We start from the raw sequence: 14,165 nt of genomic DNA, 5'->3' as shown, positions 1-14,165 counted from the left end.
TTATAAATGACACAATTTTTATTTCAACATCCACATTTAATAATTTAACCAACACAAAGATTCCATATCTCAACTTTCCTCATTATCTAACTTATTATTATTTTTTTTTTTTTTTGCAGATTACAGGAGCTAAGAATGTCATTACGAAATTGACACATGGTTTCATCAACTATATATTTTGTAATCCAGAATCCCGGTTTACACAATTACAGTCCCCTTGGTGTCTGTCACCTCTTTCTGTTTCGGTTACGATACTCGAGAAAAGCGTTTTGTTTTTCTTCAGTTTACTGTTCATCCTGGGTGGACCCAGACATTATTGTTGGCGATAAGCAATTAGCGATTACAGCAGTGGTAAGTATCGTAATCGACGATTGCAATGTATGATTCTCTCCTGTCGTTAATGAGGGGGTTTATGGGCGCTGCGGACACACGTGAGCAACCGCTCGGGGAAGAAATTTGGATGTCAAGGCGTCGTATCGGGCGAGGACTCACGTGACTTCGTCACACGTGCGTTACAGCACACATTGTTGTTTCATAATGCAAAGTCGCAACTCGTATAATCTCAGGGTAACAATGAATGTTTCCTATTAGCACAACAGGCGGAGGCCAATGCGAGGCCCGGAAAAAATGTACCACTCGTGGGGGGTCCACCGCTTCGCAAAGGGACTCCGCCTTTATTATAAAAGAACCTGTGTCGCAGAAACGATGGACAGTGGTGTTTGACAACGACAGATGAGAAAAAAATAGGTGCAATTGTTAACAAGACGTCAACTGGACTCTGCTTGCAATCACCAGAAAGAATGGCGTGTCTGAAGATTGTAAGTGCAAGAGAATTTGATTTGAGATATTGATCTAGAAGTTAAATATTACGGTTTCATTTAACTCATTGTAGTACAAATCTCTCTTTTGCTGATCAAGAAGTCTTTTACATTAAGGTTTTCATAATACAATGTGAATAATTTATAAATTATTCACATAATTTATAAATATATTATATATATTTATATTTATAATATATGTATAATCTATAATTCTTATAATTAAATTTATATTTAAAAAATATTTTAATAATATATATATATATATATATATATATATATATTGGAGTGAAATTTTAACATCGCAAGATAGTATCTATGTTGGTCATTGAAGAAAGCGACATTCACTTTAAATCACAATATATAGAACATAACTCAAACATTAAAAAAATGCATTTTGAAATAATTTTACTGTGTAATTTTTGTGTCGTTAATTTGGATAAATACTTTGGTAATTAATTATTATATGTAATATTTATAATCTCTTTTCTTTATTATAAAAAATATTTAGTTAATGAAAAATGCGATAGTACATGTATTTAAAAATGTTTTAAAATTTTGCTTCTTATTTTTTAATCTTTTATATTTACATATATACAAATCATTAAAAATTGTTTAAAATGATTGATAATAGATTTGTATCTATCTTGTATCAAATTGCAAAAATAAAAAATAAGCATGTCACATAAATCTTATTTTTCATTTTGTGGTGTTAAAATATTCTTTAAATTTAGCGCTATATATTTATTTTTTAAAATTTGTTTACTAAACCAAATTTGTTACTTCTTTTGTTCTTGCAGTACATTGTTCTGCTTTTGGCCGTTGCAATCGGCGTGGCAGTTGCAAAACCAGGATATTTAGGCTACGGATACGGCTCCTATCCGTACTATGGCTATGGTCATGGGTATGGTCATGGATATGGTCATGGGTATGGTCATGGGTACCATGGATATGGTCATGGATATGGTCATGGCTATGGATATGGTATGATTTATGATAAAATCTATACTATATTTACAATACAACAATTTATCAATATAATATCAATGTAATAGAATCGCCATTCTTCATCGGCTCATATATATATAAATTAATGAATAATAAAATAAGAAAAGATATTAGAGATATATCTTTTTTATTTTATTATTTATTAATTTATAATGTTTCTAATTCTTGACGTTTCGTAATTTATAATAATTTAAAGTAACATTTTAATATAATAATTTATTATTTATATATTATACAACGCAGTGAATTTTTTCTGATTTAATTTTGAATAATTTATTGTAAAAGATAATAATTTATTTGCAACAGTATGCAGTTTACACATCAACTGCTGATAGTAGAACAAATAAGTGGTTTTTATTATTGCGATGCAATATTATTCAGGTTTTGTATGAATGTCTGTAACAATTTTCTATTACACAAGATCATATCACGCAAATTGTACAGACAGTAGCTTACATGTGTATACGAAGTTGCATTCGTGACAAAGAAATCATTTATGTTTAGAACACGCGTGTGTGTATGTATACACACACACACACGCGCGTATTTGCAACAAAGAAATTGTTCACACAAAAATGTTAAAGTATTTTCTCATTGCTATTTATAGGATATCCGTACGGCTATGGACATTATGGTCATTATGGTGGTTACTATTAAGGTGGACATAAGGTGGATGGCCTTCTTTTGAATTTTCTGGAATATCATCCGAAGAGTGAGCTTAATTCAGAAAGAATTTGTGTCGCTCTTTTTCTATTATATGTTTTTGTCGCTAAGTCTGATTGAACGCCAAAATTAATACAAGATTAATATGTCTGTGAAAAAAATTCTAAAAAAAGTACAAAGCTTCTTTTAAAAAAATTATAAAATCGTACATGTTATATACTCATATGTCATAAATATAATCCTATTATAAAATGTGAATATATCTTAATAAAAATAAATTGTGCATATTACTGAAAATTGAATGTAATTTTATTATCAATAATGATAATTAGTAATAATTAATTTAATTAATTATTATTATCATAATATTTTCAGTGTGCCGTTTTGATAAAATAAATTACTTACAATTATGCAATTTGATAATTAATAAAAAGCCAATTCAATGATCTGACCTGTTGTGTTTCGCAATTAAAAATGCAGAAGATAATAACATCTTTGTCAACCAAGAAGAACGGATATATACGTCTATTATGCGAATGATTATGCATGATAGGTGCGATTGATTATGGATTGTTCCGAAAGTATACTCGAAGAGGAAAAACGTATATTCATCTACGTAATTTTTATTGAAATCGTGATTCTTCATTTTAGGATACGCACAATATAAGGGCTCTTTGTCTCTTTTATTACAGGTCTACTGTCATTTTCTACAAGACTTATCTTCTTTTCTTTTCTTTCCTGCCTTCCTCTTCTTCTTCTTGTAAAATGTATCACAGTTATGATAATTGTATCAAAGACTGATTGTGTGACATCGAATGTTTCATGATGCTTGCTACATGTTTTAATATCTAATATTTCGTAGAAAATACAAATCCGTGTAGATTATTGTAATCCGTGTAATAATAAAAGACACGTGTTGTGTTCGATCAATTTTGTGACTCTTATTGTTTAAAATTAAAAGTTTCAATGTTAAAAATTAATTATTTATGGGTGCGAATTAAGAGAAATTTACATTGTAATTCTCAACTCTGAATATTTAATATTTTATGATATAATTAATCAAATTAAATTAAAAAATAATATAATAATTAATTCAATAATAAAATTATGAGATTATAAATATGTAAGTAACAAGTAACAAGTAACAAGTAAGAAAAAAAACTTGAACTTAAAATTAAATAATTCGAATTAAATAAATTAATTAAAATAACGAACTTACGAATTATAATTATCAAAGAACAATCATTTTTCATGCATATTAAGAATTGAGACTGACCGCAAGTCTCCGAGCAGCGGTGTCGCCAAGCACACCCCACACGTCTGCCAAGCTGCGCGTCTCGCGCATGACTGATTCTCGATTCTCGAGACGTTGCGATTGCGAGACTGACGATCAGTCTCGCGCGAAACGCGCAGCTTGATGGACGTGTGGGGTGCGCTTGGCGACACAGCTGCTCACAATCAAAGTCTTGCGGTCAGTCTTGCATGAGACGTGCAGCGTGGTGGATGTGTACAAGACGCACGAATCTAATGAAAGCGCAGATATTTTTCGATCGAAAGATTCTTGTAGAAAATTCTATATTTTTTGTTCTCTGTTAAAGATTTAAATAATAAATTTTTATGCATTACATAATTATGCATTGCATAATTTACATATTTTTATGCATGCATCGCAATCAACGCATAAAAAATATATATTAATTAATTATGCAATGCATAAAATTTAGTTTTTAAATCTTTAACAGAAAGTGCGAATAGAAAAATAGAATTTCCTACAAGTATCTTTTGATACTCGAGATAATTACAACATCGAGACTAATTACGATTTTATTGATGAAATGATTTATTAATATTTTTTTATAGAAATTAGATACTTTAAACTCGGTTAATATTTATGACAGTTAGCAGCTGATTTCTGTCAAATACTATAATTAACAGAATTAAAATGATTTATAATTCTACATGAGTTCTAAGAAGAGTCCTGCCCTTTAAATGCAAAAAAATATAGATTAAGTTGAATTAAAGATAAGCGGATACTTATATATAATAGACATTGAAGTGAGACGCCGCGCCAGTCGATTTTCGAAATTTCTGCTTATTCTAAAGCAGTTCTCGTATAGTTCTAGACATGTGCATTGCTTCTCTAAAGAGTTCTGATAATTAAAAATTAAAACATTAAAAATTTTTTTTTATGAAATTATTCTATATTTATATATCTGCTTGTTATTTTATTCGTCGGATGCAAAATTCGGCGCTTACAATAATAATAATTTCTTGAAATATTAATTATTTTTGGCATTACTATAATTTGGAGTTTATATTTATTTTATATATGTTATACATACAACGTAGCTCCGATTTTAATAACTCCGCTGTTATGCATCAGTGCCGGTGAGTAATAAACTTTTATTAATTTTTTAGATAACGGATTTTTAGAAATTATAGATTGTAGATAGATTCGTTATCTCTTAATGGATGAGTTAAAACAGATTAAGTTAAGTAACTTTTAATAAGTTTTTTGATATGCATTGCATTTATTGCAAAAGTAAATTATAAAGTATAAATTAAAGAAGATTAAAAAATTTTTTTAAATTATAGATTATTTAATTTATTGAATACTAGATAAATTTTGACAGATAATTTATAAAAATTTGCAGATAAATATAATTTTTGTTACACGGCCGATAATTATCATGATTGTTAACGGGTCAACATAGGTATTATAACTCCAGGTTAAGACAGGTACCAACTCCGACTTTCTCATGACATTTGCATAGTGAACATCTCTATAAAGTTGCTCCTTAAGTGCATAATGGTTATCTCTTTTTTCTCTCTTGCGCAACATTAACTACAAATTTATTTTGAAATATTTGCAGTTGCAAATTTCAATTAGAAGAGATATCTAATAATATAGAGAAATTGTGTGCAATAAATTTGGCAGGAAGTTAATTGTTTTCATTTAAACTGTGAATTGCCTGCCTGATAAATCTAGATAAATAGATGAATGTCAAACACAATTAACAGGAAAAAAAATTATGTAGATATTTTGCGTTTGACAAAGAACATACTAACTGATTCTGATACTTTACTAAGAAAGTGCAATTATGGTCTTTGCCAAAAGAATATAAAACATTTTTAATAAATCAAAGTAAGTTAAGTCGAAATCTTTATTTGTGAATTATAATAAAAAAATTACAATAAATTTTTACATATTTTACATTGTTTATTATCTTAGAAGCATTTGAAAGCATATCTTATATAAAGAAACATTTATGTGATATATATTTTGTCTTTATTTTTCGAATATTTTAATGCTTTATAAAGATTTTAGAAGAATTGATTTATGCTTATTCAACTAATTGTAAGTGATTTTATTTAAAAGTTAATATATATGTATATATTCTTTTTTAATTGCATTAAAAAATTAAGTTAAAAATAATCATTGTTATGCCATTATGTATAATTGCAAAGTCCTGTATAATACATATTAATAAGAATCAAGAAAATAAAATTTTGGAAATATTTAAAATAGAAAACACCAACATTTGTGTGACGTCATCTTGGTTAATTAATTCATAACACGGCTATAAATAGTTGAAAGTCTTCTTTCATATCTTTGATCGTGTCAACAAAAATGCATTGATAATGAACTGACTGTGTCCTTCGGAATTTCCGAATTCCAATGATTACAAGAATGTGTGGAGGGTAGAATTCTAAACAATATGTAAATTCACGGCTATTCTTAAATGCATATCTGATACATTGTCCATTCGTCTTAAATAATTAAGATATTTTAAGATATAGGTATATATATTTGTATGCATATAGGTATATGTATATGTATATAGGTATATGTTATGTATATGTATATATATATAGTTATATATAGTTTACTTATATATATTTTTCTATTCGGTTTTCTTGAATATTGAGTACGTTTTTTAGATTCACGAGAATCATTTTCGATAAAGATGAGAGACATTTATGCTGATAGGTTAACGAGAATGGATAACTTAACGAGAATGGAATATATTATGTATGTATATATATATATATATATATTCAGATTCTTAGAAACTAATGAAATCTGTGTTTATGGACTCGCTATAAAATCAACGAATAAATCTATAATAGATGAGTTAAAAATAAATTATTCTAATCCAAAAATCGAGGTTACCATAACTAATTTTCATATAAAGATGTAAATAGGCTGTAATAAAGGCGAGATATTATATAACATATGCTTGCATATAAAATATTTTTTAAAAGATAGAAGTATTAGATATATGTTAAATTATAATCTCTCATTTGTAAATATGTGTAGAAAACAAATTTTTATTATTCTCAATGCTAAAATGTGTACTATATATTTATGTCTTTTCTAAGTACGGTAAAAATAATATTTTAATAGTTTGCTTTATAATTAATTTTGCTTAATACGATTGTACATATTTTTGGTTTAACCAAAATCTTATAAAACTCGATAGAAATACAATCGAGAAGTTTATCGTCGTATCAGCTATCGTATGATACACTGAGAAAAAAATAGTATACGTTAATAATATCATTGAATTAATAAAATAAAATTTAACTACAAAAATGTTGTTGATTCAACAGTATTTTTTTCTCAGTGTAATTATCGACTCGGACGACTCGTCTAAATCTATTTATTGCTTAATTTTATGATAGAGCGGGAATATAAAACGAAGCCTAATGTCGTTGACATTTTAGTATGCATATGTCAATCCTATTTTGGATTGCAATGCAATGCAAGTTTCAGTATTTTTGTCGTTTCATGTAAAATATAAATAAGATGCAATAAAATGTTGTAATAGATTACGCGCGCGCGCGTTATCATATGACACTTGATCAAGCCCAACTTGATTTATTATTTATTGATTATGAATTATTTGCATTCATCAAATAGCGAGAAAAAGAAGAAACAAGAAAGAGAAAGAGAAAATGTCGGTTATTACAATTTTAAGTAATATTTTGAGCAATATAAAGAAAATTTAACGTGATTATCACAAAGTTAGTTAAGAAAGAAAATGAATTATATATAATATTACTATATAATTATATATAATATTATTATATTGCGATAGTGTAAATTTTTACTATTCTTTTAAACGTTTAATTATAAAATATTCTATCAGAATAACATTACCATAAAGTTCATTTCAACAAGACGCTATTCATCAAGCCATCACTAAACACTCTCGTTTTTCTTAATATGAGAAATTCATGCACTATCCGGCGACGCAACATTAACATTCCTCCTTTTCAATCGCGCGCAAAATCCTTGAGTTTCACAAAATCGTCATTTTTGAGAATATTTGTTAACGGCGCTCCACGATCAGGGACCAAATACGGTGTCCTTCGACTGTCGCCATTCAACATCCATCTTCGGTTGCTTCGATCAGACTATTTGAATATCGCGGGTGTCTTTCTCATGGAATGCTCACTGCTCACTCTCTCTTTCTCTATATTTCTTTTTCTCGCAATCTTAATTTATGTATATGTGGAAGGTGAAAAATTATAGTATCCTCTTGTGGTTATCCTTGATAATAATCGTCAACGATCGAATGCTTCGAATATCCTCCCCACTAACCAATCAAATGAATCCTATATATATATATATTCTTGATCGTCTGTGAAGAAGATGAAGAAGTCATCTCTTGGGATACGTTCCTGAATGTGGGATGTATTCTAAAGTGTCCACATTTTGATCTTTTTTTTGTGTGATTGTCGCGACAATAAAATCATGGTAAGTAGCAGTGCATCATGAATCGTGAACTTAAAGTGACATGAGAGAAAATAGACACGGACAATCGCAGGAATGGTTGATGAACTTGAGAAAATTATGAGTCCTTTTATTGCCGGAGAAAGTGCTTGAAAAGTGAAATAAGTGATCTTGTAAAGAATCACCTACTCGAGAATCAAGAGATGAAACTCGTACAAACTTACTCTTCAACATTTGTCGATCTTTTATGTCGATGTATTAAGATTCTTAGAGATATTTATGTCCTTGTGCGAAACATAATCTTTACAATTGGCAAAAACTAAAAAGAAAAGTGATAACATATTTGGAAAAGTAATAAAAATCATCGACGATTGTGAAAAAGGAAAATATCAATCATAAATCAAGATTGTTAAAAAAAATATATGTAAAATAATGATAAAGTCATATTCTCGATTTTTATTTGGCAGAAAACTTATTTAGCATAATTTTTTATTAATAAATTTAAAAAGAAAATTTTTTTATATTAATTGAACTATAAATTACGATTTTTTTCTTAAGATAAAGCAAGATTTTATTGTTTCTTTGCTTCTTGAAATTTAATTTGGTATTTCATTTTAATTAAAATATTCTATTAATTTTTCATAGTAAACTCTTTCAACTTATAATAAAAAAACGAAAGAAAATAATAATATAGAGATACAATTTTTATAAAAAACTTAATTAATTTAATTAATTCACTTATATTATTTAAACGTTCTAAGATCTGAATTTTGTTGTGTCGTGATAACGCATAAAATTCGCAATAAAAATATCGAACGTACAGATGAATCAATGCATTGGCGATTTATTTCGTATACATTCAACAAATACAGGTGCTAAATTCTTTCGAAGCCATCGATTTTCGACTCTTGCGAGTATTGCATCCACGGATAAACATTTTTTTTTGTAAAAAGAATTTCACCGTAAACTAGTACAAGTAAACCCGCATGCACACAGTTTTCTTAGCAATTAATAGATAAAAAGACAGTTTTTGTAACTTTTGCAGCAGTTATAAATGATAAGGATTATCATAATACCTTAATTTAAAATCCTTCTTGTCCACACATTTCTTTCAAAATTGTCTTATAATAAAAAAGCTTTCTTACTACATAAAATATTTAGCTAATTAACTGTAAGTTGTTCACGTGTATGAGTAAAAAAATGCACAGGAAAAAAAAGAATAAACAAAAACTGAAAATTACGAATTTGAAACATATATATGTGAATCGTATTATGAAAATTAAACTACTTAAGATACTTATTTTTCTTCACTAAAATAACTTGCGAATTTTTCTGTAATTATGTAATTACTGATTAAAAGTACTTAAACTTTATGTTAAATAGTAAATTAAATAACAAATTTGCTTTAATTAATATTTAAAAAAAGATTTTTTTTTGTTTTAATAAATTTAAATCTTTCGTTTTATATGTATATTTTATAAGTATAATTTTGATTGTAAAGACTATATTTTGATATATAAATATATAATTGTATATTCTTTTTGGACAATAATATTTTTAAAGAACGCTATCTCAGTAATGATTTGCCAACTTGTTTACATTTATGTTTATAAAAATAATTTAGCTTTTACCTTTTCTCTTTCGCAAATGCTAAAACATTTTACGCAAATAAAAATATTATCTTAATTTTCTTTCGTATAAAATTTATTTTACATGTTGGCTGGTTTGTAAATTAATTTCAAAACAATCTTGCATCAAGGATGCAAATACTATTGCAGTCGAGAAAAATCGCTCATTAGGTATTTATATAATCGTCATATTACAATTTCCATTGATTAAATTAGTGATATCTATTTTTGCTTAATACATAAATAAAATAGAATGTTTTCCTGATCAAGTAATGAAGTTACATTTCTACTAAATAAAGGTCAAAAATCTCGTAATAAACTGCATCTTCTCTTTATAATCTCAGATAAAGTAAATTACAATACGTGTCTCACCGGTTTGCGGTATAATAAATGACTTATGCAAATTAGATTATACAAACTATATAAAAAATATATAAACCTATATAAAAAAAAAAATTGAAAGTGATGACAATATTTTAACAATAAATTATGAATTTAACTACTTTCACAATGCCTTTGCGGTATAATTTCTCAATTAAATATAATTTGAATATTCAACGACTCTAGACCGGTTATTAGTACCGAGAAATAGAATTAGTTAAATTATTAGGCAATTGTTTTACGATAAAATGTATGTATGTACAATTAAAATTCATATTGCCCCAAGGCTAAAAATAAATGTGTGATTAAAATTCAGATAATGTTTTATTTTCACAATTAATTAATATTGTTTAGTATGTATACAAAATTTTCTATTATCCTATTCATGTTTGTTAATGCAAAAAACGCATATTTCGAAAAATACAAATTATTACAATATAAATAAGGATATCTTCGCGTTGTAATATTAAAATTAAAATACTATACACGGAAAAAATTTTACAATACATATTATATGAAAAGTACATTTCTTTTTACATTTATTGTAAATAATTTTTACTATAATCTTTTTTCTCTATGTAATTAAACACTCTTAATAAAAACACAAAAATTAAATTAAATAATATTAAATAATAGAAATAGTATGCAATATCAAAATTAAATATTACTTATATTACTTATATATTAATTAAATATGTATATATCTAAAATTAATTATTATAACATATATTCTATAATTGTAAAAACTAATACATATTTAAAAGCTTTTTAATAGCTAATTATTTAAAACAAATTACATGTTTATCTTGTTAAAAGTTTTCATTGTTGAAAGTTAATCAATGAAAAAACGATGTATTAGATTTCACGTTCGTGAAGCTTTTACGATTATCATCATTGTATTGTATAATATCTCGTAGCCGAGATGAGTTATGTAAAATCATCATAAATGAGACGTTAGATTATCACAGAGAGATGATCTATTATGATTCTATTCATATATGTGAACGGCTCGATTAATAGTAAAATAAAAATGCGGTTTTAACAATTGATATGTGTGTGTTCTTGGGATAATAATTATTCAGAAAGTTTTATTGTAGAAAAAATATGTTTACTAATAATATATATATATATAATATTGAATACAGATTATATAAACATAATGCATGTAATAAAATTAATATAATAAATAATATAATAATGTAATGAAAAAAGAAATGTGTAAGCACAATAAGCTAATTATTTGATCGATTATAATAAAAGTTATGTTACAGTGGAAGTTGCTGTGGGTGGCCATTCTGGTGGCTGTGCTCTCCACGTATCATACAGATGCAAATCGTAAGAGAGACATAAGTGAGATAAAGAATAAGAAAAGACAGGTTCAATTCTTACAGGCACCGTTTTTTGAGTCTTTGTAAGTGTATTTGAGCATCTTAAAACTTCTGAATATTTATGTATAATATCATTTTGTATAATACTATTAATTTAATAAAATTTATTTTTAAAAGCATGCTTATTTACAATAGATGATCGATTTATATAATAATAAATAACTTTTTATCAAGCATTGAATATTTGTAAGCTATTATTATTACAGAAAAACTAACAGAGACGATTTAAACGCCATAGTGATTGATTCCCCGGAGGGATATTATTATACAACTCCAAAAACAGAAGGTTATATTTATACTAAAGGTGGATATGTTTACGAAACGCCGACGATTACGACTAGAATAACGCGGTATGTGGATATATTTTATAATTCCAAATATTACATTATTAGTTATAACATGCACACCAGCATTATATCTTATCTCTTTTTTCTGCTAACATTTTACGCACATCTTTTAACTGCAACTGTAAAATTTTAATAAAATACGCTTTGTAGTCTAATAAAAATTATCTATTATCGCATTCAGATCAACTATCGTCACAATTCGATCCATCATTCTATCATCTATAATGACGACGCAATCAAACATTCAATCATTTATAATCACAATACAATGGACTATTTATTATCACAAGATGATTCACCGCTTCAAAATACATTTTGTTTATGCAGTCTATCTATATTTTCATCAAACGCTATTACTAGTTATCAAGCTTCTTAAGTATCATTATTCGAGAAGATTACCACTTGAATTATAAGTACAACAACGCCTTTTACTGTCAGGTCTACTAAGCCATCTACACCAGGAACTACTTATTTACCGCCGACGACTACAACTACACCATCAACGACTACAACTACCACTACAACTACACCATCCACAACTACAACCACCACCACAACTACACCATCCACGACTACAACCACGTTCAAGCCGACCTATCTGCCTCCGTATAAGAATACATATCTTCCACCACCGGAGAAGGTGCCTCCGAGAGTGTACATACCTCCGAAACTGATTCCGTATCCACCAGTCAATTACACCCACATTCCAACAATAAGAACAACGGAGCGATATTATAATTATACTGGTACTCCATATTCAAGACCGACCTTACCACCGTCCACGTCGCCCAGACCTTATATAGGTTACGAATATCTGCCTCCCGATAAGGAATATCTACCTGCCTTCGAAACCCGCAAATGATGAGAACTGATAACGCGAACAATTTCACGAGCATTGTCGATCAGCGAAATCTCTGTGAATCTTAAATATTATTAATATTAATATTAATAATAGGAATATTATTTGATGACCGATGGTAGCGCTGAGTCCAAACATGAAAAAGAATAAAAACTTTTATAAAAATACTATTTGCATGCACACCTTCTTCTGTCTTAACTTAAAATGTATCTTTTGATAGTGATATGGACAAGAAAAATAAGATTATATTTAAGTTTTAATAAAAAATGATAATAAAAAATAATAAATAGATATATTATTTCTAATAAATAGATATGTATATATATTTCTAATGCAATATAAATTCTAAACACAATTTTTGAATGATATTGAGGTTGAGTATATCTTATTAGATACTTCCAATAACAATAAAATATTATTCTCTTATAAGCATTTCAAATGAATTTGTTAGGTAGAGAATGTATCACGGTGAGATAGCGGTGCGATATATGTACATCCTGCAATATACTGCAATATAATGCAATTAATATGTTTATCGAAGCACCGAATAGTATAGTAATTCGATAAAATTACGAAAATAAATTTAAGTTACTTCATAATATTACTTATTATTTTATAACGAGTACGTAACAGCGAATATAATAATGACGAATATAACGCTATTAATATTTATTTTAGAATGCAAGTATCAGTCCCTTTTGTCAATATATTAAACATTAATTATTTAACATATAATTATTATATAATTAAGATGTTCTACATAATATATACGATACATAATAATTGGAACTAAAAAATAAAATTTCAGAAATATTTCAAATAAATAATAGAGATAAAAAATAAGAATTTGATGTCATCTTGTTGAAAAACTTAATTAATTAATTATATGTCTATAAATATAGTTATAGGTCTCATATTTTTTTATACGCCAAAAAATACATTAGTAATAAACTGTCTGTGTCTCTTCTTTGGAATTTCCGAATTTTGATGAATTCGGGAATGTGAAAAACAATATTTAAAACAATTTAAATGCAAATGTATTTCTTAAACGTATATTATTATACATCTTAATTACAGCGTTTTAGTTTTCATCTTTTTTAATATAATTTTATTTTAATAGTATTAAAATTTATGTGTACATTTAAAAATTATATATATATATATATACATATATTAAAATTATTTATATATATATATATATAATATAAAATCTAAGTTTATATACATATATACATATATGCATACATATATAAGTATATACATATATTTGGCTGTTTCAAATTTTGAACGTCTTCAGTTACAAGAAAATCACTTTCGATTAAAATTCGAGACG

At 27.0% G+C, this 14,165-nt stretch overlaps 2 protein-coding genes across 2 annotated transcripts; both read left to right on the top strand.

The window, feature by feature from the left end:
• Nucleotides 1-702: 702 nt before the first annotated feature.
• On the top strand, nucleotides 703-2,776 carry LOC145938850 (uncharacterized). Its single transcript, XM_083042659.1, has 3 exons — nucleotides 703-818; nucleotides 1,619-1,802; nucleotides 2,434-2,776. Exons 1-3 carry the CDS (start codon nucleotides 801-803, stop codon nucleotides 2,481-2,483), a joined length of 252 nt encoding a protein of 83 aa, XP_082898785.1. The 5' UTR covers nucleotides 703-800; the 3' UTR covers nucleotides 2,484-2,776.
• Nucleotides 2,777-8,156: 5,380 nt separating this feature from the next.
• LOC145938493 (uncharacterized) lies at nucleotides 8,157-13,649 on the top strand. The gene is made up of 4 exons (XM_083042172.1): nucleotides 8,157-8,253; nucleotides 11,510-11,649; nucleotides 11,833-11,976; nucleotides 12,412-13,649. The coding sequence occupies exons 1-4, from the start codon at nucleotides 8,251-8,253 to the stop codon at nucleotides 12,833-12,835; spliced, it is 711 nt and encodes a 236-aa protein (XP_082898298.1). The 5' UTR covers nucleotides 8,157-8,250; the 3' UTR covers nucleotides 12,836-13,649.
• Nucleotides 13,650-14,165: the final 516 nt, after the last annotated feature.

Source organism: Prenolepis imparis, unplaced genomic scaffold (genome assembly GCF_030444845.1).
Source record: "Prenolepis imparis isolate NDT839.2.m4 unplaced genomic scaffold, iyPreImpa1.0 SCAF_7, whole genome shotgun sequence".
In the NCBI taxonomy this organism is placed as follows: Eukaryota; Metazoa; Arthropoda; class Insecta; order Hymenoptera; family Formicidae; genus Prenolepis; species Prenolepis imparis.
Note: the sequence above shows the minus strand (reverse complement) of the source record. Positions and strands in the feature narration are given on the sequence as shown.

Coding starts and splice junctions, on each gene's coding strand:
- LOC145938850 (XM_083042659.1), top strand. Junction 1,803..2,433: donor TGGTCATGGCTATGGATATG/GTATGATTTATG, acceptor TGCTATTTATAG/GATATCCGTACGGCTATGGA.
- LOC145938493 (XM_083042172.1), top strand. Junction 11,650..11,832: donor GCACCGTTTTTTGAGTCTTT/GTAAGTGTATTT, acceptor TTATTATTACAG/AAAAACTAACAGAGACGATT. Junction 11,977..12,411: donor ATTACGACTAGAATAACGCG/GTATGTGGATAT, acceptor TTTTACTGTCAG/GTCTACTAAGCCATCTACAC.